We start from the raw sequence: 25,501 nt of genomic DNA, 5'->3' as shown, positions 1-25,501 counted from the left end.
CCCCGCCCCGCGGGCTCCGCGCCCGGCGAGGGGAAAACGACGACGGGCTCGCGACGGGGCTGCCTCCCACTTTTCGGCAAAAACGAAAATAGCCGAGGATCGCACCGTTCGGTCCTCCCGGCACAGCTCTTTGTTTCTGCCTTAAATCCACCCCGAATTGCCACCCGCGGGCAGCCACTGGCCGGGCCTCAGCTTCCTCATTTCACTGTCCCCCTTTCTTCATCGTGTCACCAGCAAGCACTAACTTCAAAGTCCCCAGAAAAGGTGTATTTAAAACAGCGTTTCTCCGAGGCAAGGGACGAGCACCTCGACCCCCTGCAGAACCCCGCCGCTCCCTTTGTTCTCGCCGCCCCGACCCGGCCGGCCTGCAGACCCCGGCCCAGCGCACCTCCGCCCCGGCCAGCCTCCGGCGCACAGCCCCCAGTGAGATCGGGCCGGATCGGACCGCGGACCCCGACCCAGGACCCCGGACTCCGGGTCCCAGACCGCGGACCGCGACTCAGCACCCAGGACGGCGGACCCCGAGCCGGGACCCCAGACCGAGAAGCCAGGATCGCGGGCTTGGAACCAGGACCCCGCAGAACGCGGATCGCAGACCTGGCCTCAGGGTCCCAAGCCCCCGCCCCAAGACCCTAGCCTCCAGCCCCTCCGACCCCGGCCCCAGGGCCCGAAATCCGGACCCTGATCCCGGCCAGAGAGCCCAGACCCCGGCCGCACATCCCGAGCCCCGGACCTGGGACACCGGACCGCCGCCCAGACCCCGGCCCCAGCCGAGGCCCGCAGGGTCCCCGCCCGCTCCCGGCCCGCGACCCCACCCGGGCGGGGCAGGAAGACGCGGCCCCGCGGCGGGGTGGGGGCGGGGAGGGTGGGGGCGGGGCGGCTCCTGGCAGGCGACTGTGGGGAGGGGCCGTGGCCCGGGTCGCGGGGCAGGGGCTGCCGCGCTCACCTCGTCCCGCCTGACGCGCCCGCGCCCCGCCGCCTCAGCCGCCTCAGCCGCCTCAGCCGCCTCAGCCGCCTCGGCCGCCGCTCTGGAGGTGGTCGCGCTCGGGCCGCTCCGCGGGCGCTGCGGGCAGGTGCGCCGGCGAGGCTCGGTCCGGTCCCGCGGCGGCTGTTCCACTCCCGCGCCCGCGCCCGCTCCCGCTCCCGCTCCGCCGCCGCCTCCGTCCGCCCCTCAGACGCCTCCAGCCATCGGGATGGGCGCGGCGGCCCCTGCCCGCAGCCTCGGGAAACCCCACGCCGCGTCACCGCGCACGTCGCGCGCGCACGCACGGCCCGGCCGCGGCCCCGGCGCGCGCACGCTCGCGCGCTTCCTCCCTGCGCCCACCCCGGGAGCGTGCGCGAGCGACTTAAAGGGGCCGCGCTGGCCGTAGGAGAACGGGTTCCGGAAGGCCCCCCCCCCCAGCCCTGGTGGCCCAGGCACCAGCCTCGCTGGTGGCCCAGGGACTGCGCGGGGAGCCCTGAGCTAGCCTGGGCCGACCCGCTCGCTTCCCCGCCAAGTGGATGTGAGTGGAGGCCGCAGGACCAGAGGTGGGGACTGTCTCGACCCCGCACCCGTGTCCCATACGCGCATCCCGCACACGTGCCGAGTACTCCCGCCTGGCATCCTGCACCCTGCATTCAGTACCCTGCACTTGCACTCTGCATTCGGCACCCCACATCTGCACTCTGCATGGGCACCCACATGTGCACACACCCAACCCAAGCCAGCCCTCAGGCCTGGGGGTGCAACCGAGCTGACCAAATCCCAGAGGGACCCCTGCTCGACCGGGTCCGCCTCCGCAGATGCCCAGCCTCTGCTCACCCAGGAGTGGACGCCCGCCACCCGGTGGATGGGGCCGGTCCTGGGGCTCGTGGGAGCTTGGGCACGTGTGAGCAGTGTGGCCTCGGGAGGTCAAGCCCAAGGCACTTCTCTTGGGAATGGCTGCCTGGGCAGGGACGTGTGACCACCGAAGAGTGTCGGGAGGGAAACGCATGGCCGACCTCCGCGAAGGCCGCTGAGAAATGAAGCCCCTCAGGTGGGGTCAGGTAGGAGGAGGACATGGGTCATACGTGCGCAGCCTGTAGACACCCCCAGGAAAGTCAGTGGAATAGTCCCCAACCACCACCTCTTTCTTTCCAGCTGACCCCTGGCTCCCCGGTTGCAACAACCACGCATCCACTGCCTTCCTCCCTTCAGAGCCTGCAGTCCCTGACCCTAATCAACCCAGGCCAGATGCAGGCCTCTGCTCCTCCCAGCCTGTGTGTAATCCTTCCAGCAGGGAGCGCATACCTTCCCACCCAGGTGTGGGCTGCATTCGTGGTCCCGCCCCCTCCCACTCTGTGGGGCCTTCCTATCAGCATTCAAGCATGTCCCCATCATTCCTAGAGCCCTTCTCCTCTCCTGGCACAGGATATTCCCGGTTCAATTTAGACCCTCCCTGCCCAGCCTTGAGCTCAGCCATTTCTGCGAGAAGTCCTGTTTCCTTTTAGTGGGGAGTGGTGTTTAGAAGCCAGGATCAGGGCTGCAGGTGTACTCACTGTTACTGGAGTACCATTGCTTCAGCAGCAGGAGCTGGGGAGTGTGTATATGCACAAGCATACATGTACATGCACACACACAAAGTACCCCCCCAATATAACCAATCTCCCGTGATTGCCACCACCCTCCTCACCCCACACGGGCTCTGACCTCCTCTAGGTCACCACAGTCCCCACGGCAGCAGGGACGTCCACCTTGCTCAGCAGACATGACAGTTCCCATTGCCCCTCCCACAATGTCCAGGTTCCTCTGCCCTTGCTGTCCTGCACTCTGACCCCTCTCTGCCCCTTAAACACACAGATCACCACATCTACCCTCTGGCCTTTTGCCCTTGTGACTCCATCTGCCCCGGAGGGTCTCCCCCATAACCTCCCGTCACCTCCACAGAGAGGTCTCCCCCGGTCTCTGCCCCAGTGGCTCGTTGGCTACATTTCTCTTCAGAGCTCTCATTCCTGAGACCTCACATGGTTCGTTTGTGGGCTGCTTTCTCCTTGCCCATCTCCCCGGCTGAAGATGGCACTAACTCCCTTGCCCGCTGTTCTACCTGACAAGTAGGGCATGAGGTGCACAGTGGGTCCTCGGGGAACATTTATGGGATGGGTGCAAGGTGTGTGGGTGATGCTCTGTGATCTGAATGAGACGGACAAGACTCAGCATGAGGACCAGATGGCAGGGGAGTGGGCAAGTTTGGAACCGAATGGTCACTGTGTCCAGGACAAGGCCCTGGGGACTCTGTGGCATTGCCCACTGCTCCAGAGGAGAGGTGCGTGATGCGTAGTCGGAAAGATGAGTGTCCTGGGCGTTGGCAGGTGCGTCCCAGAAGCAATGGACCCAAGGCCGCAGACTCAGGGTCAGTGACATTCCTCTGAATCCAGCAGGTCTGACGCCAGCTGTCAGTGCCCACCTAGGTCCAGGACTTAGAGAAGTGGAAATGTGGAGGGAGAAGAGGAAAATGAGGCAAAAAAGGAGGGGGAAAGGAGGAGGAGAAGGAGGAAGGGGGTGGGGGGGTAGGGCCAGCAGCAGAGCAGAAGGAAATGGGCAAGGGGGTGAGTGGTCTCTGTGAAGACCTCAGTACTCCTGTGGGGATGGGAGGGGGCCTGGGGGACCCTCAGAACGCCCACCTCACCAGCCGGGATCCCTTCATGCCTGCCCAAGGTCCACGGTGGGCACCAGGCTGCAGGCCTGACTCTCCTATCCCACAGGCCACCGCAGACCTGATTGGGCCCATCCCCAGGTACACCAAGGCCACAGAACAAGGCCACACACAAAGACACCAGGCCAGTGCCTACACCAGCCATCTGAGGGTTTGGAGCCCCAGCTAACCTTAGGTCTGCGGGGTAGGGCAAGCCCTTCCTTGGAATTTGACCTGGGGCCCAGGCGCGGAATCCTCCTTTGTGTGTTTATGGATGAATGTGATGGCAAAGTTGAGGGGGAGGCAGGAGGAAAGGAGGAGAGAGCCCTGGGTCCTCATTTCCAGGTCCCCTGCACAGCCCAGGGCCTCATTCCCCTTCAAAATACACAAGCCACGGGGGCCGGGGCTCTTCTCCCAGCTCTAGTCCCCAGGGAGCAGAGGGACACCCGCCCTGGTCAGCTATCAGGAGCCCTGGAGCTTCTAGCTTCCAGCCAGAGCCCTTTGGACCTTGAGGGCAGGAAGCACGCTCTGGGGAGCTGCCCTCCCTCCCTCCCCTCCACCCCCCTGCCCCGGCCTTCTGCAGTTAGGGCCCTCATCTGCTGCCAGCGCCCTCCTCAGTGGGGCATAAATCAGGGCTCACGGTGGACCCGCTGCCACGGCCTGGAGAATTTGTGCTCAGCTGGCCAAGAACTTAGGCTTCTCCTGATTTCCTGGTGACACTCCCTCCTTCTCTAGATCAGTGGCTTGGAGATCAGCCTGAAGTCCTGAGTCCGTAGCCACACCCGTCCGCTGCACCCCGCCCTGGGCAGGGCCGGCCGGTGGCTGCAGGGCTGAGCAGGGCCGGAGGGTGAAAGCGGTTGGCCTGGTGCCTGGCTCGGTGCCCGGCCTTCACTGGAAACCTGGGGTGTGCAAATGCGTTGTTCGGATGCCCCCGCCCCATCTGCTCTGTAGCAGGAAGTTGTCTGACCGGAAAGTAGGTCTTTTTAAATCTGAATTCTTCACACAATCTGTGCACGTGACCCGGACCCAAGCCCAGGGGCCACGCTCCGCTCCGAGCCTGGCTTCGAAGGGTCTCGGGAGCTCCCTTCCCGCAGAGCACCGTCCGTCCGTGCCTCTATCACAAAGCCATCCTGTCTTCCCTTCTGACAGGTGAGCCAGAGCCTGACCCTGGCCCCTGGCCCCAAAGGACAGGACTGGGACAAGGAAGACAGGGAGAGGTGCAAAATGTAGGTAATCCAGAAGAAGCCCTAATTAGTTTGCAGGCTGCCAGCCGCAGGGTCTGGTGACAGAACAGGGTCAGGAGAGTGAGGAAGCCCGCCCCTCCTTCCTTCTCTCGGCAGACACTTCCCAAGGGCCCACGGGTGCCAAGAAGACCCATGTCCCTGACCACGGGTCCACCGTGATACGGGTGCCCGCAGGGGCTGCCGGGAGGGACACAGGGAGAGCAAAAAGGTGACTGTCAGCTGAAGCAAAGCCCGTGGAGGTGCAGGGGTGGGAGGGGTGCACAGCTTCGGAGCCCAAGAGAAGGTCAAGGCCGGGGCCGGCAGGGGCAGAGTGTGCCTTGTCGGCCTTGGGGAGGGTGCTGGCTACTTGGCCCAGCTGCCGGCAGACCCTCCCCCTCACTCTCCCAGGTCTGTCCCTTGTCCCCAAGTCCCCTACCATGCCTCTTGTGACCTGCCCTCCAAGCCCATGATCCTCCCGGTCACCTGCCTTTGGTCACAGACGAGACATCCCTCATGGGGGCCCCCCAAACTTGAGGGGGTAGTGGGGAATCAGGACGTGCCAAGTGAGGGGGGCGGCAAACACAAGACATGTCTCCCCTAAGATTTGGAGCAGACATCCAAGGGAAGGTCCAGGTGGCATCCTTGCCACTCCCAGAGGGCGCCGTCCCGAGTGGGTTGAGCCCGTGGGGGCGGTGCTCAGCTCCGGTGTTCGCCGGAGCAGCCTTCCCGGGGCGCTGGTAACAAGAGGGCCCTTCTTCCTCTGTGGGGCTCTGTGTGATGGGCACGTCTGGTCTCGCCGCGGATGGCGGACCTGTGCTAGCACAGCTGGGGAGCCTGGCTCCATCCGGTGGCTCTGGCTGCCACAGGTGAGCCCAGACAGAGGCTTTCCGTGTCGTTTGTGGAGCGAGACACCTTGGGCTGAAAATACAAACCCCTCTAGTAGAGAAAAACGTGGCTATTATCGAGGAGAGCAGTATCCCCCACATGTGCCCCGGAAACGTGTGTCCCCACAGATGCGCACTAAGTGTCTACGTGCCAGTGGGGTCAGTCGGGCGCAGGGTAGCGAGTCACAGAAGCTTAAACCAGTTTACGTGAAAAGAGGCAATTGACTCGCTCAGGGGACGAGTCTACGAGCAGATGTCCGGGCTTCAGGCACACACGGGTCCAGGCGCTCGGTCAGGCTGTTGGGGCTCCCCTCCTGGTTCCGCTTCCCCAGTTCTGGCGCCTCCTTTTCTCTCTCCGCCTGAGAGAGACTGTGTCCGCTAGGGCGTGTCTTCCTATGTCTCCAGCTTCGCAGCCACAGGGCTCCCAAGACTGAGATATCTGTACGTTGACCCCAGGAAGGCTCTGAAGGGCCCCAGTCACATTCACGTGGTCCTGGAGGCAGGGAATGGAGGGGCCACAGCTTGTGCCCCCGTTGGGACACCACCCAGCACCCAGAGCAAAGGCAGGTGCTGTCACCAGGAGGAGGAGGGCTTCTGGACAGAGACAAACACAGGGGTCCTTACCTGCTTCCTAGCCGAAAGCAGGGTTTGGGCAACAGTTGAGCTACTCTTAGAGGAAAAGGAAGCCTCTGTCGAGTTCAAGGCCTGCGGAGGCCCCAGTTCCCGGCTCCTCCTGGCTGAGGCCCGTCTGCCCCAGCCCCTGGCCTGCTCCGTCCTGAAACTGGATGCTGGGAACAGAGCCCACCTTCCCTGGCTGCTGTGCCCCCAACCCCAAAGCAGCCTCTGGGGTTTTCTGGGGCAAGGGGCATCAAGGGTGCCCCAGGGGACAGTCCGCGCTCCCACCCACCCCGGCCCCGTTTCCAGTCCTGGCCTGGGTGGCTCCCTCGTCGAGGAGGCCACAGCTGTTCCCCACATCTAGGCCATCACCTGCCCAGCCCTGGAACGTAGCTGCCAGCAATGCCCCGGGGCATCCTGGGCCAGGGCTGGGAGCACTCACCAGCGACCAAGAAAGTGTGATGCAGACTTAGGAAGAGCCAGGGGTCAGAGGGGGCGTACCCAGACCCTCACGCCCACGATCAGGTGAAAGAGGGGAGGCCAGGGAGGCACAGTGCCCAGAATGGATGGGGTCTGGCAGAGGGGACCTGCCGGGTGGGGGGCTGGGGGCGGCCGCTGCCTCAGCTAGGCCTTGGGACTCTGGGCACCCCCCTCGGCCCTGGCCTGGCCAAGCCTCCTGTCTTGAGGTGCCCCAACAGGCCTGAGGATGCTTGGAGGGGGGTCCCTGAGGCCAGGCGGTGGGGACACAGCCCCAGTGTTGCACATACCAGCGTAGGCCACACCGGCTTGGTGGGCTGCAGGTCCGTGCAGGGTGACTAGCCTGAGCCCAGGCGTGACACCCCTCCCCCGGAGTGGGGGCAGCCTGCACACTACCCCGTCTCCTAGTTTCTGCTGCAGACATGAGCAGGGACTGATGGGGACGTGGTGGGGGAATCACAGGGACCTGTCCAGGGAAATGGGAGGGGGGCTGGTCTCCGGCCCCCCTGACCTGCCACTGCCGGTGCCCTGCCGGGGGAGGGGCACCCTGTCTGTTCTGGGGATTCACCTCCCCACGGATGGTGCCCTGGGACTCAGTTCCACCAGCACCTGCCCGGTAAACAGCTTGCACCTGTGGCCCCAGCAGACAAGTGGGGAGGGGTGGGCGGCCCAGCGCCTGGGGTGCCTGCCAAGCCTTCCCGAACCCACTGTCCTGTCTCAGGCAGCCACTGAGAAGCCTCCCCTGGAGCTGGGGAAGCAGGACGGAGCCAGGACAGCGGCACAGAGGGAAGGGCAGGTGGGTCCCTAAGTCACACAGCCCCAGATCTCCGCCCTCACTAGGCCGCATCCCGTCTGTCACGCCCCATCACCTACCGAATCGTGCCACGTCACGTGCCACGTCATCCACAGACCGCCGGGCCACATCTGCCACCTCGGGTCACCTGGGTTTGGACACAGTGGCGCACCCGGGCCCCTGGGTGCCCGGCGAGAATGGCCGTTTCTCCTGGGCCTGTATCCTGGTTATCGTCCCAGTTGCCCCCGTCCTGTCCTCAGGCACAGACCTGGAAGGACTGTCCTCTCCGACAAAAAGACCCTCCAACACAGCCCCTCCCAAGAGGGGGTAGGGATCAGCACCGCAGCCCGAGCGCCCCTGTTCCCACCCCACCCCGGCTCAGCCCCCCCTACTCCCCCAACCAGACGGGGACACCCTCAGGCACTCCCCCCAATAGGGCTCGGCCACACCGGCTTCTTGTTTTAAATCGGTAAGATACACACAACACAAAGTGTACCAGTGAGGCCCTATCGGAGTGTGCAGTTGATTGGCATTGAGTATGTTCCCGTTACTGTTGCAACCGTCACCTCGTTCCAGAATGTTTCCATCAGCCGGGAAGGGAACCCCGTGCCCCTTAGGCAGTCTCTTCCCATGCCATCCCCTCAAGGTTCATCCACGATGTCAGTGCTCCATAGCTTTCTGTGGCTGAGAGACCCAGGGCCGAGATACACCGCCCTCCGCTTATCCGTTCATCGGCGGATGGGCATTTGGGCCGCTGCCACTCTTTGTCGATCTTTTTGTGTGCTTAGAGGCCACGTGTATATCTTCCTTGGAGGAATGTCTCTTCCAGATCTTTGCCTTTTTTTTTTTTTAAGTTTATTTATTTTTGAGAGAGAGAGAGAGACAGAGCATGAGAGGGGGAAGGGCAGGGAGAGAAAGAGACACAGAATCTGAAGCAGGCTCCGGGCTCGGAGCTGTCGGCACAGAGCCCGACGTGGGGCTCGAACCCATGAACTGCGAGATCGTGGCTGCAGGCGAAGCCGGACGCTTAACTGACTGAGCCACCCAGGTGTCCCGCTTTCCCTGTTTTTGAACTTTTATTGTGGTTGTTGAGTTGTAAGAGTTCTTTACATATTCTGGACACTAGACCCTTATCTGATACATGATTTGCAAATATTTTCTCCTGTCCTGTTGTACTTTCACTCTGTTGGTAGAGTCATTTGGTACACAAAAGTTTTTGATTCTAATAGAGTCCAATTTATCTCTTTCTCCTTTTTTTTTTCTTGGTTATAGTGGTTTTTGGTGTCACATCTAAGGAACCATTGCCAAATCTAAGATGATGAAGACTTACTCCTGTGTTTTCTTCTAAGAATTTTATAATTTTATTTTTAATGTTTATTTTTGAGAGAGAGAGAGAGCGTGAGCAGGGGAGGGGCAGAGAGATAGGCGGGCAGAGGATCTGAAGTGGGCTCTGTACTGACAGCAGTGAGCCCGACGTGGGGCTCGAACTCACAGACTGCAAGAGCATGACCTGAGCTGAAGTCGGACACTTAACTGACTGAGCCACCCAGGTGCCCCTGAGTTTTGTAGTTTTAACTCTCACATCTAGGTCTCCGATCCACTTGGAGATAGTTTTCATGTGTGGTGTGAGGCAGGGGTCCAACTGCATTCTCTTGCACGTGGACATCCAGTGTTCCCAGCACCGTCTGTTGAAGACTGTCCCCTCCCTGTTGAATGGTCTTCGCACCCTTGCTGAAAATCAATTGACGATACATGTGCGGGTTTCTTTCTGGGCTCCCCATCGCATCCCGCGTGTCTAAATGACTGTCTTTATGCCAATATTACACTGTTCCAGTCACTGTGGCTTCGTATACATTTTTTATTTGGAGATTTTTAAATTTAAATTTTTATTTATTTAATTTTCTAAAAGCTTATTTATTTTGAGAGAGAGAAAGAGGGGGGGCAGAGAGAGGCGGAGAGATAATCCCAAGGAGGATCCGTGCTGTCAGTGTGGACTCTGATGTGGGGCTTGATCTCACGACCCTGAGATATTGACCTGAGCTGAAATCCAGAGTTGGATGCTTAACTGAGCCACACAGAGGCCCCCTTTCTTTATTCCTAAGTAATCTCTACACCCAATGTGGGGCTCGAACTTACAACCCTGAGATGAGGAGTCAGCCACACAGTCCATCGACCGAGCCAGCCAGGCGGCCCAAACGAAGCTCTGATTTGTGGGTTTTATGCCAGAAATGTTTCAGGAGCTCATGAGTGGCGCGTCCCGGGTCAGGTGCTCACCCACGGCCAATAAGAGGAGGACACAGGAACACGTGGCCCACAGGACAGGCCAAGGTGGACAATTTAATTTAATTTTTTTTTAACGTTTATTTATTTTTGAGACAGAGAGAGACAAAGCATGAACAGGGGAGGGTCAGAGAGAGGGAGACACAGAATCCGAAACAGGCTCCAGGCTCTGAGCTGTCAGCACAGAGCCTGACGCGGGGCTCGAACTCACGGACCGCGAGATCATGACCTGAGCCGAAGTCGGACGCCCAACCGAATGAGCCACCCAGGCGCCCCTTAATTTTATTTTAAGTAATCTCTATGGCCAACGCGGGGCTCGAATTCATGACCCCAAGATTAGGAGTTGCACACTCCACGGACTGAGCCAGCCGGGCGCCCCTGTATAAATTTTAAATTAGGAAGTGTGAGTCCTCCAACTCTCCAACTCTGTTCTTTCTCAAGATTGTTGTGGCTAGTTTGAGTCCCTTGCGATGCCATAGGAATTCGAGGAACTACTTTTCTTTCTCTGGGGAAAAAAAAAAGGCCATTGGCATTTATCAGCTACTCCTTAAAAAAGGTAAACTCAGAGAGGAGAAGGCTGCGGGTGGTGTCTTAGAATCTCTGCCATTCGGAGGTGGTGGTCAGCTCCGTTCAGGCCCCTGGCGGTGAGGCGGACAGTGGTGGGAACCACTGGGGGGTCTGAGCAGGGGCAGGGCCCCCTCTGGCCGCCTCAGGGTGGGGTGAGCCCCGTGCAGGGTAGCGCGATGGGCTGGGCGGGCCGGACAGGGCCACGGATTCTGAGGTGAGGAGTCTTGTGGCGGTTCAGGAATCCGGGCACGGACGGGGCAGGGGTGATGCCAGGGTGTCCGAGCAGCTGGGCGGTGAGCTGGGCGGGTGGGGAGGGGCCGCTGGCGGAGACAGTCTGATGGGGCAGGGGGAGAGTGCGCTGTGTTGGATCTTTCCAGCCCGAGATGCTTACAGATGTTGGGCGGAGAAGTGGGTGTGTGGCGGAGGGCTGGGGGGGGGGTGCGGTGAAGGGCCAGGGGGAGTGTACGTAGCCAAGGACATCTCTGGGCTGCCAGTGTCCCCTCAAGGGCAGAGGGGAGAGAAGGAAGAGCACCCCAGGGAGAAGTAGGGACTTTGCAGACGAAGGAAGGGGCGTCGTGACCAGGGAAGCAGGGGTCAGCATGGGGTTACGGGGTCCCCGAGTTGGCCGGGAGGAGACGTGCGTGTGAGCACAGCCGGGGGGGGGTGGGACGGGGCTGCTGTCACCCTGCCTCCACTCCGGTGGCCCTCCCCCACAAGCCCCCAGTGCGAGAACCTGCCCCACCCCCACACCACTGCCCTTTTCCGCGCTTCTCGGCAGTATGGTTCTCATTTACTGGTCCTTGTGGGGCAGAGACCCTTCCTTACCCAGGGCAGAACCTGGAGGGGGCCTGAGTAAACCAGCTGCTGGCTGCACAGGCCGGGGTGGGGTCTTGCTCCCTGGAGGGCCCTCTGCACTCGGTCCCGCTGGGCCCCCTTCCCTCCCAGTCGGCACCTGCAGGGGGGACCAGCCCCTCACCTTTCCCTTCTTCACCTTGGGGGCTGAGACAGTGACCCCGGTCCCCCCCCCCCACCTGCCTAGCAAGTGCTCTCTCTGACAGGCTGCTCTCTTGCCCCGTGCGTGAGTCCCGCCTGTAGAGACCACAGAATTGCCCTGGGACCTCTAACAAGGACCCAAGGGCAGCCCCAACAGCCAGAACCCCCAAACCATCTTCTGAAACGAAGGTGAGTGCGCGGGGGCCTATGAGGCTATCTGCAGTTTGGTGTGGGCTGGAACAGCAAGGAGGGGGGTCACTGGGTCCCCACACTCTTCTGTCCCCCGCTTGCTCTTGGCCACTAGGCTCTGCTCCAAGTCAAGTGGGCACGTGACACTCAGGCCAGGCACCATGTGCTCTGGGGAAGGCAGGGGGTAGGGGGACGGACACTGCCCTTCTGCAGGGCCCCTGCAGCCTCCCCCCGCCCCCCCCATCTCCCAGCCCTCAGAGTCTCCGTCCTGCCTGGCTGGGTGGCTGGCCTCAACTCAACTCAGGAGTACTCCTGGCACCTGAGGCTGTTTGTTGAGAATCCTGTCCCTGAGGCCCAGCCCATGGACACCTGGGAGGTGATGCAAGGTGTGCCTGGAAGGGGCGCTGAGAGGCAAGGTGGGACCTGGGGGCCACGTGGCCTGGAGAAGATGGTGTGCAAGGGCAGTGGTGCCAGAGACGGGGGGACCTGGGGCCTGAGGAGGTGGAAGAGGAAGTGGGGGGCTGGGACCTCAAGCAGCAGGGGTGCTGACAGGAGTCAGGAGCACCGCGGGCCCTTGGACTGCCCCTCCCGGGGAGGCTGGGCCTGCAGGCACCGGGTGTTTTGGAAACCAGCAGGTGTGGCTAGGCACGTGGGGCGGCTGCCTGGTGCCAGGGGCCCTGGAGCTCTCACTGTGACGTGTGTCGGGGACCTGCTGGGCCCCGCTATATTCCCCTGGGCATCTGCCCAAGTCCCATGCCCAGACCTGCTCTGGAGTGCCCTGGGGGGGGGGGGAGTGGCTCAGTCTGCTGGATCCCACTCCTAAGGGCCTGTCTGTCCCCCCCTGCCCCCCACTGCTCCTCCAGCAGCCCCTGGTGGCCCCGGGGCCCAGGCCTTGGGTAGGCACTTTGGTGCCCAGACTTCTGAGAGAGACAATGGGGAGGAAGCCCTTGAAGAGGGTGCAGGGGGAGGGGCTGTGGGTCACCCCCGACTGGGCACCACCCGCAACACGACTGAGGCCAGGGCCAGGGGTGCCCCACAGGCCATGGGTGCTGCCTTAGGCTAAGCGCCCCCCACCCCCCCAGGGGCTTTACCTGGAACCCGTTTCCCCTCCGTGCAGGGCAGACCTTCAGGCCGCTGCCCCCCTCTGGCTGCTGGGCCCACTGGGACTCCGCGACAGAAGTCTGAGGCTTTACATATGTACCCACATATACACATATTTCTATTTTGTAAATTTATTTATTTTTGTGAGAGAGAGCACAGGTAGGGGAGGGGCAGAGGGAAGGAAAGAGAGAACCCCAAGCAGGCTCCGAGTGTCAGCGCAGAGCTGGTTGCAGGGCTCAGACTCACAAACCGTGAGATCATAACCTGAGCTGAAGTCCAGAATCGGACGCTTACCCCGCTGAGCCACCCAGGCACCCCTTCAACATATATTTCTTAAAGTTTATTTTGAAAACAGCATGAGCAGGGAGGGGCAGGGGGAGAAAGAATCCCAAGCAGGCTCCACACTCAGCGCGGAGCCCAGCTCAGGCCTCGATCCCACAAATGTGAAATCAAAAGGCCAGTGCTCACCCAGCTGAGCCACCCAGGTGCCCCAGAGGCTCTTGATGCATTTGAAACCTCTTTGAGCTTTGGACACAATGTCCTTGGTGTGTTCACGTGCAAACAAGACGCAAAGGGAGCAGGAAGAGTCTCAGAGGTGTGGGAGGAGCAGGGGTAGGGAGCACAGGACTTCCAGGCGCCAGCTGAGCCCCCCGACAGCCAGGAGGCTCACACAGCAGCCAGGCCGTGTCCCAGGAGCCCAAGGCGCGGCGGACGTGTGTGCGTGTGGCTGTGGTCCCCCTGGCTCAAGGGCTTACCTGGGGGCCTGCACATGCGCGTCGGAGGTCAGCGCAAGACCGCCGAAGGCTCCACTTTCCCACAGCCTGTGCCCTTCCCCAAGACCCGCCACCTGTGGGGTCCGCCTTAGGAGTGAACGAAAAGGGATGTTTATGTCTATTTGTCTCCTGCCAATTGTCGGATCCAAAAGCGAGGCTTTGAAGACAAGACTTTGAGACGAGGGGTAGAGAGCGGCACGCACCAGCGGCCTAGGCGGCGACCTTGGCCCAGTTCCAACGCGGGGCCTTCCGACCCCAGACCCTAAATGACCTCCAGCGGGGAATCGCGGCCCGCTGGGCTCCGCACGGCTCACGAGCGCCGCCTGGTGCCCACGCGTGGAGACGCCGCCAGCCTCGCTGCTTCCGGGCGGGAGCCGAGGGCCGGCCGAGTGACGGGCCGGGGGCGGGGCCGGGGGCGGGGCTGAGGCCGAGTGACGGAGACAGGGTGCGGCCGGGGGCGGGGCCAGCGCCGAGAGACGGGCCTGGGGCCGGGGGTGGGGCCTTCTCTGAGTGACGGGGCAGGGTGCGGTCTGGGGCGGGGCCTGCGCCGAGTGACGGGCAAGGGGCGGGGCCTTGGCTGAGGGGCGGGCCTGGGCTGAGAGAAGCCCCGCCTCGGACCTCGCGGGGGCTTTGGGCCCCGGGTCTGGCCTTCTCCAGGAAGAGATCGGCCGTGGCCGCTGATCTCTGGTTTGTTGCAAACTTGTGTCCCTCCCCCGCCCCCTCCCTTAGCAGAAACAGCCCCCTGCCACTCCTCTGGCTGTTTCCTCTCGTCTTGATTTCGAAATTAATCGGAATCTCGGTAGTCAGCGGTCAGATTGCTGTCGATCTCCAATGTGGAGATTTCCTTGTGGATCAATAAGTGGTCGATGTTCAGACCCAGGGGGTGCTGAGGAAGGATGCTCTGGGGCTGCGCCCGCAGACTTAGCACGCGTGCGGAGCGCGGGGTGTGGAGGGGCTCCCCGCCCCAGACGCGCCCCCTGGAGGGGAGCTGCCGCCCCTGCAGCCTGGGTGCAGCCACCCGCCCTGCCCGCCTTCCTGCAACCTCTCTCTGAGGGTTGTGTCTGAGCAGAAAGCAGCTGGGGTCTGTTTTTATCGAGTCGGACAGACTTCGGTTTATGTGGCGATTGTTTTAAATGAGTTCTTTTGATTATTGACGTATTTAGATTTTTTTTCTTAGATTTATTTTTTAAAATAAACTTTATTTGGGGGCGCCTGGGTGGCTCAGTCGGTTAAGCGTCAGACTTCGGCTCAGGTCATGATCTCATGGTTTGTGGGTCCGAGCCCCCCCCTCCCCCCCACTCCTCCGGCGGGCTCTGTGCTGACAGCTGGGAGCCTGGAACCTGCTTCGGATTCTGTGTCTTCCTCTCTCTCTCTCTGCCCACCCCCGCTCGCGCTCTCTCTCAAAAATAAACATTAAAAAAATAAACTTTATTTTTAGAACAGTTTTAGATTTACAGAAAAATTGCTGACAGTACAGAGTTCCCATGCACTTCACACTTCACACCTATGATAGGACTATCTTACTAGCATGATACATTTGACTTTGTCACCATCAACCAGTATTTACATACTATTCTTAACTAAAGTCCTTGCTTTATTCAGATTTCCTTGGTTTTTAACAAACGTCCTCCTTATGTCCCAGGATCCCATCCCACATGAAGTCATCACATCTCCTTGGGCTCCTCTGGGCTGTGACAGTTTCTCAGACTTTCTCTTTATTTTAATGTCCTTGACAGTTTTCAAGAGCGCTGGTCAGGACACTTTGTAGAATGTGCCCCTCCTGGGATTTGTCCGGTGCTGTCTCATGATTAGACTGGGGGTGTGGGTTTCAGGAGGACCACAGCGGGGGTGCAGTGCCCTCTCGTCACATCATATTGGGGGTGACTCATCACTGCCATGTTGACCTTGATCACCAGAGGGGGGCAGCACCTGGTTCTCCCTTTCCATACTCTACTCTGTGGAGGGAAGTCACTGTTGGGGCCTGGGTTGTGTCCCCCCCTCCGTGAGGCTAGAATAGCTACATGAACTATTTGGAATTCTGTACGGGAGAGGTGGCTCTTCTCCCGCATTTATTTATGAATCACTTATACCAATATGGACTCATCAATATTTATGTTTATTGTAGTGGTAAAATATTAAAAAACTTTTTTTAACGTTTATTCATTTTTTGAGAGACAGAGAGAGACAGAACGTGAGTGGGGGAGGGACAGAGAGAGGGCAAGACACAGAATCCGAAGCAGCTCCAGACTCCGAACTGACAGCACAGAGCCTGACACGGGGCTCGAACTCATGAACGTGAGATCACGACCTGAGCTGAAGTCAGAGGCTCAACCCACTGAGCCACCCGGGTGCCCCAACTGTGTTTTTGATTCTACCATTCTGACAGGTGTGAGGTGACATCTCATTGTGGTTTTGATTCGCATTTCCCTGATGACTAATGAAGCTGAGCATCTTTTCATTTGTCTCTTGGCCATCTGGATGTTCTCTTAGTATTTGTCCTTTGTGACTGGCTTGTTTCACTGAGTATAGTGTCTTCCAGGTGCGTCCACGTTGTAGCAGTTGCCAGCATTTTCTTCCTTTTTATGGCTGAATAATTCCATCGTACATTCTATGCGGGTTCTCCAGAGAAACAGGACGCACACGCACGCACGCACACATGCGCACGCACCCACGTGCACACACGCACGTATGCACACACGTGCACGCACACACAAGCGCATGCACGCACACACGCACACTGAGCTGAGGAGACTGATCACGGAACTGATCCACGCAGCTGTGCAGGCCACGGCGTCCCACCCTCTGCCCTGTGCGGGCTGCGGACCCGGGAGAGCCCGTGGCGATTCAGTCTGCGTCCGAAGGCCAGAGAGGCCGGACGTTCCACGCAGGCAGAGAGCAAACTCACCCTTCCTCTGTCTTTTTCGTTCTGTTTGGGCCCTCAGCAGACTGGACAAGGCCCACCTGGCTTGGTGAGGACAGTCAGCTTACAGAACCAAACGCTTGTCTCTTCCAGAGACGCCCTCACAGACGCATCCAGAAATACCGCTTCGCCGCTGTCTGGGGGCCCTTAGCCCAGTGGAGCTGACGCATAATTTTTATTATCACATGTGTATACACTATGTTTCGTTTCTCCATCCATCCATCCCTCCCTTGGGGTGCTTTGGGTTGTCTCCACCTTTTATGTATCGTGAATAACGCTGCTATGAACACAGGCGGACGTGGAGCCCCCTGCTCGCAGTTCTCTTAGGTACATACGTGGATCGCGTGGTCATCCTACGTCTACTTTTCTGAGGACTCGCCAGACTTTTCCACGCAGCCGTTTCGCACTCCCACCATTTGCGCACAGGATCCCGATCTCTCCGCCTCTTCCCTAGCCCTTGTCGCTCTCTGTTTTTTGAGAATAGCCATCCTACTGGGTGGGAAGGGATAAGTCACGGTGGTTTCGAGTTGCATTTTCCTAATGATTAGTGACGGTGAGCAGCTTTCCGTGTGCTTCTTTGCCATGTGTGGATCTCCTGTTGGAAAAGTGTCTATGCAAGTCCTTTGCCCATTTTTAATTGGGTTGTTTATTTCTGTTGTTGTTGAGGTGTAGGAATTCTTTTTTTTTTTTTAACGTATTTTCTTAAAGTAGACTCCATGCCCGATGTGGGGCTTGAACTCGTGACCCTGAGAGGAAGGGTCACATGCTCTGCCGACTGAGCCAGCCAGGCGCCCCGAGTTGTAGGAATCCCTTACGTATTCTGGACACGAATCCCTCATCAGAGATGGGGCTTGTGGGTATTTTCTTCCGGTCTGTTGGTGTCATGCTTCCGCGCACAATGGATATACGCGGTTATAATCCGATCCTGCTTGATTCATTTCTTGCTCTCATCGTTCCAGCACTGGCCCCCGGGAGCTCTGTCAGGTGGCTCGGTTTACTTGTGTGACATTACTTTCTGCTTTCAAGTTATGCTGCTTTTCTCAGGCTTCTGTCTTCTGCATTTTGTTAGGTTCATTACATTTTCTTTATTCTTTTTTCCCTCCACAGATGTGGCCTTGATGCAACTTATTTCTATTATTTTAGTGGTTACCTTAAAGTTTCACATTACATTAGCAAATTTTTAAAAACTGTTTGTTTTTGAGAGAGAGAGAGAGAGAGAGCACACAAACAGGGGTGGGGCAGAGAGAGGGAGACACAGAATCCGAAGCAGGCTCCAGGCTCAGAGCTGTCAGCCCAGAGCCGGACGTGGGGCTCGAACCCATGAACCGCGAGATCATGACTTGAGCCGAAGTCAGCCGCTCCGCTGACGGAGCACCGCCCCCCCCCCCCCCCCGGCCCAGGCACCCCTCACATCACATTTTCACCTCAGTCGCCGGCGCTGGCCATTCCTGAACAGGACTGGGATCTTACACTTGCATTCCTGGCCACCTGCCACGGTTGATGGTCCGGGGTTGGCTTGTCTTTCCTCCCCTGGTCCAGGCTCCCCTTGCGGACCCTGAAACAAAGACTCAAGACTAGGGCACGGAATTTTTCTTGGGCGTAGGAGGTAAGGGGGGTGGGGAGGGGGCGTTCCTGGGCAACCGTACTCAGCACACTGGGACCCAGGGGAGACGTGTCACGGGCGCACGCCGTTGCCGGTGGGCGAGGGGGCCGGCTGCAGGCACCGTGCAGCGTGTGGGTTCCAGACTGTGGCCTGCCCTGTGCCGGCTCAGGAAGCCTCAGGCAGGAGCCGCAAGAAGAAGGGGGGCTTTGAGAACCCTTGGTACGTGTAGGGTCTCACACCTGCCTGGCTCGTGCTCCGGCCCCTCAGCGGAGCCGCTGGGGCCGCCCGTGTCCCCGGCTCCTGCCGACACAGCCCATCGGTCTCTTCGTCCTCCGCTGTCCTTGAGCCGTCAGACCCAGCTCATCCCCAGCCCGGTTATGCTGAAATTTAACCCTGGGTGGCAGCCCAGTGGCCAGGAGGGGAGGTGGATGTCCTGAAGGGGACAAATGTTGCCGGGGATTGGCAAGGGCGGGGGGGATGATGAGGCCTCCGCATTCTATTTCGGCTGGGGGCGGGGGTGCAGCTCTTCCCAGGGAGAGGTGAGCAAACCCTGCGGAGGCAGAATGTTCCGAAGGACACCCACCTGGATGTCCCCCACCCACACGGCGAGGTCCCAGCTTTCCCTGCCGAGGTTCTGGCAACGGTCAGGGCTGGGCAGCGGCCGCCTGGTCTCTGGCCCATCCTGCCCGATCGCCACAGTGACAGCTGGGGCGGGTGGGCCACTAGGGAGGCGTGTGTGTGTCCGACCCCAGCGGCACCTCGTTGCAGCCGGGCGGCGAGGAATCCATTTCCGATACCCCTTCTAGTTGCGGAGTCGGCCCTCAGGAAGCCGACCCCGGGATGGGGTTTGCGTCCACGCTACGCACAGGGGTCAGTCCCAGAGGCAGGGAGGGGGCAGGATCGGGTGAGGGAAGTCGGCTGTGCAGCAGGAAGCCTCAGGCCAGCCATGCGGACTCGGGAGCGATACCCCCTTCCGAGGCTCCACCTGGGCCCCGCGGCGGCACAGCTGGTCCGCCCCTGAGGCTGCCCCGGAGGGGTGGGGGGGCCTCGTGGCGTCTTCCCCCCGGGGACCCCGGAGAAGTCTACGGGCTCCTCTCTTCCAGGAAGGGGTCACTGGGGAAGCACGTGCAGCCTTTCACCGCAACCTGGCCTGGGTTTTCAGTCTGTGAGTTCAGCTGCTCCCTCTGCAGGTGCCTGAGCCTCCCTTCCGGACCTGCCTGGAGGAAACACCGTGGGCCCCGCAGTCGGAGGATGGCCCCGGGGGCACGTGCACAGGTGCCCAGGTTCTTGGAACGCACTGCCCTCGATGGCCTTCTGTATCAGCCAGGGATCTCCAGAAAAACAGACCACTAGGGGTGGGTGGCAGGGAGAAAGTGAGGGACAGGGGTGATTTATTTTGAGGAATGGGCTCCAGTTGGGGCGACTGTGGGGTTGGCGAGTGCAGCTGGAGACCCAGGAAGGAGCGGATGTTGCGGCTCGAACCCAGCGGCCCTCCGGAGCAGAATTCCCTCCTCCTCTGGGGAGCTCAGTCTTTTCTCTTAAGGCCTTCAACTGATCGGATGAGGCCCGCCCACATTACGAGGGTCATCTGCTGATTTAAATGTTAATCACACCTAGGAAAGCTTCGTGTTCTTTCTGTCCAGTGGAATGTTATTCCACCTTAAAAAGGAGGAAATGCTGGCACCCGCTTCAGCGTGGATGGACCCTGAAGACATCATGCTTCGTGAAGTAAGCCCGTCCGAAGGGACAAATCCTGAACGAGTCCGCTTATATGAAGGGCCCGCAGGAGTCAGGTCCATGGAGATCGGTCGATGGTGGGCGCCAGGGGCTGGGGGGTTAGTGTTTAATGGGGAGTTTCAGTTCGGGAAGATGGAAAGTTCTGGAGATGGACAGTGGGGATGGTTGCACAGCAGTGTGAATGTGCTCAGTTTTCAATGCCCCTGAGCTGTGCACTCACAAACGGTTAGGATGGTAAATTCTTATGTGCGTGCTTGTGTGTACGTGTGCGGTTGCCACAAATTAAAAAAAAAACATCGTGGTATGTGATAGATGTTTAATGAATGTCAGTTTCCCTTTCTGAGTGATATTTTACATTAGCTTCACCACTGTAATCAATATACGTGGAAAAACCCTGCGCGGCAACACCTTACCAGTGTCTGGACAACTCTGGGCACCGCGGCCCTGGCGAGAGCCGTGAAATCAGCCGTCAGGCCGTCCTGCTCCTGGCGCCCCGACCCTGTCTTGCTCTCGGTCCCCACTGACTTCCTCACGCGTGGTTTGGGCTCATAGATGTGACTAGTGTCACGGAAGAGCTGTCGTACTTCGGACTCCTGTTCTGGTTTGACATCTTCGAGGGAAGGGGTGGGAAAGTCTTTCCTCCTCATCACCAAGCCTGGAGCCAGCGGGCCGGAGCAAGCAGCCAGGGCAGAGGCGGGCCACCCCCCCCCCCAGACCTGGGGCCAGCTTTTGCTGCGCCCCTGTCCCCGAGGCCCGCTGGTCTTGTGCCCGCCGGAGCCATCCCGTCCGTCAGCACAAATCTTGCGGCCTCAGCAGCTGGCCTGGGCCTCAGCGGGGTAAGTCCCGGAGGCTTCGGATACCCGGTCAGGCCCAGAGCCGAGCGGGCGGGGCCGGGCACACCCCACCTGCTCGGATCCGTCAGGCGGGCGTGTGCCCACGCGACTCCGGGGGCCGTGCACGGGGGCGGGGGCAATTAGGTGGGAGCCCATCTGCGACCCTCCCCGGTGCAGGGGGGCCGGAGGCAGGGACGGGAGGCGCCCCTCAGCCCATGGGGCTCTGACCAGCACCTGCCAGCCTCCGAGCCCTGTGCCCACTGCCGGTGGGTGGGGGGAGCAGGGAGGCGCTCGCTGGACGTGATGGTGTGTGTGTGAGGGCTCAGCACACGTACGCAGGTGTGTGTGCCGCTGAGACATCTTGTCACCGAACAGCCTGGCCACGAGGCTCCCCTGAGAGCCAGCTTTGCTGTTCTGAGTGGAAGGGAGGTCAGGTTTCTCGGAGAAACCCCAGAATAGCCTCTGGCCGCGCAGAGGAAACCTGGTCTGGCCTCCCGGGAGCCGGTGAAGCGCCCTGGTCCCGTCTGTCCCACCCCCTCTTGCCCCCACCCCATGGCCAGCTGTCTCCTCCCTGGGCTGCAGACCCCCAGCCCCTTCTGCGAGGGGTGGGGGGGGGCGCTCCGGCCTGGTGTGTTCTCCCCACCTGCCTTCAGAGAGTGCCTGCGAAGCATCTGGCCCGCGGGGATACGAGAGTGCCACCTGGCCAGGGTGGGCATCCCAAAGAACCCTCGCAACTGAAGCGATGACAGGCTGAGAGGGTTCTGAGGCAGAACGGCTGAGGCTGGGGCAGGGGCCTTACCTGGGACCTAGGATCCGAGGGGGAGCTTCGGGGTGAGGGGATGCCCAGCCAGGGCAGGCCAGAAAGGGGCTTTGTGGGTCGGGGCCAAACCTGCCCCCAAATAGGGCTGCGGGATCTCCTGGCCATACAAGGCTCTTGGAATCTGGACCCTGGGGACCCCAGGCAGCTGGGCCCAGCTAAAACGCTGCCGACACCCCATACCTCGTACCGTGTGCACAGCAGATCTGGTGCCGAGAGGCGTTCTCCCAGCCAGCCACAGACATGGTAAGCCTGGTCCCGGCACCCGGCGGAGCCACGGTGGGCTCCCGGGTGGTGGAGCGGGAGCTGGGGGCAGGGCCCAGGGGGAGAGAGGACGGGTCAGTGCCTCCAGGCACCGGCAGGGGCTAGAGGGAAGGGGCGGAGTGGGGGCTTCGCCGGCTGCTGACACCACCCTCGCGCTGGGGGCCGGGACCGAGCAGGCCTTTCCGAAGGCTGCGATGGCAGGGACAGGCAGGGCTGTCGGGGGCTAGACCACCCCTGGAAACACCAGAACAGGCTGGGGTCCTCCACCCTGACCTGTGTCGTGCTCCCCCACGGTGCCCTTCGCCCGGTCTCCCCTGGTGTCCCCTGCCTTCGTCCCAGAGACTGGGCCTGGCCCAGCCGGTCCTCCCTCCCGTGGCTGGCCCGAGCCTCGGTGTCCCACACCTGGTCTCTGCCCCTCGTGCCCGTCCCTCTACCCTGCCTGGCGGACCCCCGCTCCCTCCTTGAGACCCGTCGCTTGTGCCACCTTATCCGGAAGCCGCTCTGGGCCGGGGGCCTCCTTTTGCGAGCACAGGCCTCGATGGGGTGCCGGACGGATGGACGGGGCGGGGTGCCTTGTGCCACATGTGCCGGGGCCTCCGAGCTCCCTCGGACGGAGGGGCAGAGGGGGGCCCTGGTGAAGCCGGGCGGCTGTCCCTGTAGACGGAGCGCCTGACGGCCGAGCAGATCAAGGAGTACAAGGGGGTCTTTGAGATGTTCGACGAGGAGGGCAACGGGGAGGTGAAGACGGCGGAGCTGGAGCGGCTCATGAGCCTGCTGGGCATCAACCCCACCAAGAGCGAGCTGGCCTCCATGGCCAAGGACGTGGACAGAGACAGTGAGGCCGGGCAGGGGGCAGGGCGGCTGGGGGTCACCCGCGAGCGTGAGCGGGGAGGGCTGCAGCCGCCCGCCCTCACGCGGCCTGGCCCTCTGCTTGCTCCCTGCAGACAAAGGATTCTTCAACTGTGACAGCTTCCTGGCCCTGATGGGGATTTACTGGGAGAAGGCCCAGAACCAGGAGGGCGAGCTGAGGGCAGCCTTCCGTGTCTTCGACAAGGAGGGCAAGGGCTACATCGACTGGAACACGCTTAAGTAGGGCCTGGGGCTGGGCAGGGGGTGGGCGAGGGCCAGAAGCCTACGGGCTGTCACTCAGCGTGGGGGCCCCGCAGGTACGTGCTCATGAACGCAGGTGAGCCCCTCAATGAGGTAGAGGCCGAGCAGATGATGAAGGAGGCTGACAAGGACGGAGACGGAACCATTGACTATGAGGGTGAGTCGGGGACAGGCCTGGGAGCTGGGTGGCTGGGCCAGGCCGGTGGCTGACCTGTCCTCCTGCTCCCAGAGTTTGTGGCCATGATGACCGGAGAGTCCTTCAAGCTGGTCCAGTAGGAGCAGGTGCTATGGCCCTGGGAGGCCTGCCCGAAGAAGGCCACTGCCTGCTGCGGCCCACGCTGCTGCCCAGCCTGCCCCCCGCCCCCCCCCCCCCGGCCAATAAACACTCCAGACAGACTCATGTGTGCTTTACTGTCCATAGCCCGGAAAGGAGGGGCTGACAGAGATGTGGGTCTGGAGAGAGGAGAGGGTTTTGTCCAGGCGGCCATGGCGCATGGCGCATGGCCCGTCCCTCCCGCTGCCCAGCTCTGGGCTCTGGACGGCAGCCTGAAGGCCAGGTTGGGGGCAGGGCGAAGACTACCATTTGCCCTGCCTGCCCGCATGGGGGAGGGGGGTGACCACCCACAGGCCCCTCCCGGAGCCCCTACAGAGGGAGATCACTTAGGGACAAATTTTATTCTGTCTCCAAAAGCCGGGGTTGTCACGGCCAGCCTGAGGCTTAGGCCTGTGGGGTCAGGGCTGAATGCAGCAGCCTTCGTGTGCATGCCTGTGTGTGTGTGTGTGTGTGTGTGTGTGTGTGTGTGTGGCCAACACGAGGCCGGCCGGCTTGGCTGCCTGGCGTTACATAGCAACGAGGCCAGGGCTGCAGCAATGTGCTGGACGGCCAGCCTTCCCTGGGGAAGGATGGTAGGGGTGTGCTGGGGGGTCCCCGGCTGCAAGTGCCCTCGCACCGGGTCCCTCTGAGCACGGGGTGGCTGGCAGCACTGGGAGGTTCAAGAGGACCCTCCTCTGCCTTTGAGGGGCACCAGGGCTATAGCCAGGGGTGCTGGGCACTGGAGCCTGGCTCCCGGGGCCCTGCTGATGTCTCTAGGCCTCAGGCCCCAGGGAGAGGACTGGGTTACTAAGAGGAGGGTGGCTCTTCCTGTCTGGGTTTGGACATCTTGACGGCCTCTTCGTAGGAGGGTGGCAGCTCAGGGGCATACGGGCTGTAGGCAGGAGGGGTCATGGAGTCGAGGTCCAGCTCCCCAAAGGGCAGAGGCAGCCGCGTGCCCAGCGGATACTGCACAGAACTGTAAGCTGCAGGGAACCAGAGTGGGTTTGTGTGGGGATAAGTCTGGCTCTCACTCGCCCCCCCACTCCCCCTGCAGGCACTCACAAGTCACAGTGCTGTGCACCGGGCTGTCACTGTCTGTAGGGCTGACCGTCAGGCCACAAGGCTGAGGTGTTGCTGGCAGGTGTGGCTGGGTGTGTGCCCGCTTCCGGAGGCAGCAGAACCGGACACAGCTGGCTGTGACCCCGCACAGCAGCAGCAGAAGGACAGCGAGTAAGATAAGCCTGTGCAGGGAGGAGCGGGAGCCTACCACTGGACTGACCCCTGGCCACCAGGAGCCTGCTCCCCAGGGGCAGTCAGGGCCCGACTGCCCAAGACAGGACAACGGGCAGGATAAAAGAAAACCAGAGAATGAGTGTCTCTCCAGGCCAGAGACCTTTCACCAGGCCAGAGCTGGGCCTGAGGAGCTGGCCCCTCCTGGCCTCTTGCTGTTGGGCCTGTCCTGGCTGTCTCCAGGGCTGGCCACAAGTGCCTTGGGCTCACTCCCGGGACACACTGTCCCAGGCCATCTGCACAAGCCTGTGCCCAGACCGCTGACCGCGCTCAAGGGGGCCTCCTGCAGGGGTGAGGAAGGAGGGGTTGGGAAGCAAGCGATGAAAGGAAGTCCAGCCAAGGGCCTGTGTGCCCAGAGCTGTCCCGGATCGGGGCAGGGCCCACGTGGGAGGCCGGCTGCCCTGGTGCTGAGGGCAGGAGGTCCTGGCGACTCGGCCGAGAGGGTTCGGGGTCTGGTGGGCCGGGCCAGGGGAGGACCGTCGGACCCGGCTCGGCGCCGAGGCCTCCACTTACCCCACGTGCCACAGGCTGGTCCAGCGGGCCTGGGGCGGGCACCTGCGGGGACGGCGGCACCTGGAGCAGGTGGGGCACCGGCAGGGTCGAGTGCCCCGCCCGAGCCTCCCGACAGGGCGGGGCCAGGCCCCGGCTCCCACCCCCCTGACTTACAGGTCCGAGGGGTCGCAGCTGCCGTCTCCGAAGCCCAGCGCCACCTGTGGGGACAGGGGTGAGCCCGGGCCGGGGCGCGCCGAGCTCACACCCGCCCCGCGGTGCCCGCGCCGAGCGCCGCCGACCCACCTGCGGCAGCTGCAGGAGCGGCGGCAGCAGCAGGAGCCCACGGGCGGCCGGCACCCCCGCTACCATGCTCGGCACAGACAGGGAGCCTGAGCCCGCCCGCCGCGCCCCTTTATGGAGGCTCCGCCCCGCGCAGACCCCGCCCCACGACAGCCGAGCCGCTTCACGAGGCCCCGCCCCCGCAGGCCCCGCCCACCGGAGGCCCGGTCCCGTGGCCACACCCCGGAGCCCCTGACCTAGAGCCCCGCCCACTAGAGGCACCGCCCCTTGAAGCCGC

At 61.5% G+C, this 25,501-nt stretch overlaps 3 protein-coding genes across 4 annotated transcripts in view; 1 reads left to right on the top strand and 2 right to left on the bottom strand.

The window, feature by feature from the left end:
* Nucleotides 1-1,184, bottom strand: part of GNB1 (G protein subunit beta 1) — an 88,817-nt gene extending 87,633 nt beyond the window's left edge. For both annotated transcript variants that reach the window (XM_047083402.1, XM_047083403.1), the window contains exon 1: nucleotides 947-1,184. The gene's annotated coding sequence lies outside the window, so the exon portion shown is untranslated. The remainder of the gene's footprint in view (nucleotides 1-946) is intronic.
* A 21,117-nt stretch (nucleotides 1,185-22,301) lies between these two features.
* On the top strand, nucleotides 22,302-23,105 carry CALML6 (calmodulin like 6). Its single transcript, XM_047082409.1, is given in 4 exon segments — nucleotides 22,302-22,554; nucleotides 22,664-22,808; nucleotides 22,886-22,986; nucleotides 23,059-23,105. Coding segments are annotated over 4 exon segments (546 nt in total).
* Nucleotides 23,106-23,949: 844 nt separating this feature from the next.
* TMEM52 (transmembrane protein 52) lies at nucleotides 23,950-25,293 on the bottom strand. Its single transcript, XM_047082719.1, has 5 exons — nucleotides 25,228-25,293; nucleotides 25,099-25,142; nucleotides 24,946-25,005; nucleotides 24,205-24,383; nucleotides 23,950-24,125 (listed from the first exon to the last, which is right to left on the bottom strand). Exons 1-5 carry the CDS (start codon nucleotides 25,291-25,293, stop codon nucleotides 23,950-23,952), a joined length of 525 nt encoding a protein of 174 aa, XP_046938675.1.
* Nucleotides 25,294-25,501: the final 208 nt, after the last annotated feature.

This window comes from Lynx rufus, unplaced genomic scaffold (genome assembly GCF_022079265.1).
Source record: "Lynx rufus isolate CCGP_SWC_20201006 ecotype Redwood Valley unplaced genomic scaffold, mLynRuf1.p SCAF_2, whole genome shotgun sequence".
Lineage (NCBI taxonomy): Eukaryota > Metazoa > Chordata > Mammalia > Carnivora > Felidae > Lynx > Lynx rufus.
Note: the sequence above shows the minus strand (reverse complement) of the source record. Positions and strands in the feature narration are given on the sequence as shown.

Bases quoted from the DNA above. Each gene is read 5' to 3' on its own strand.
- TMEM52 (XM_047082719.1), bottom strand. From the start codon at position 25,293: ATGGTAGCGGGGGTGCCGGCCGCCCGTGGGCTCCTGCTGCTGCCGCCG. The intron at 24,384-24,945 runs GTAAGTGGAGGC...CTCCCTGCACAG, and splicing joins ACCAGCCTGTGGCACGTGGG to GCTTATCTTACTCGCTGTCC. The intron at 24,126-24,204 runs GTGAGTGCCTGC...GGTTCCCTGCAG, and splicing joins GGTGCACAGCACTGTGACTT to CTTACAGTTCTGTGCAGTAT.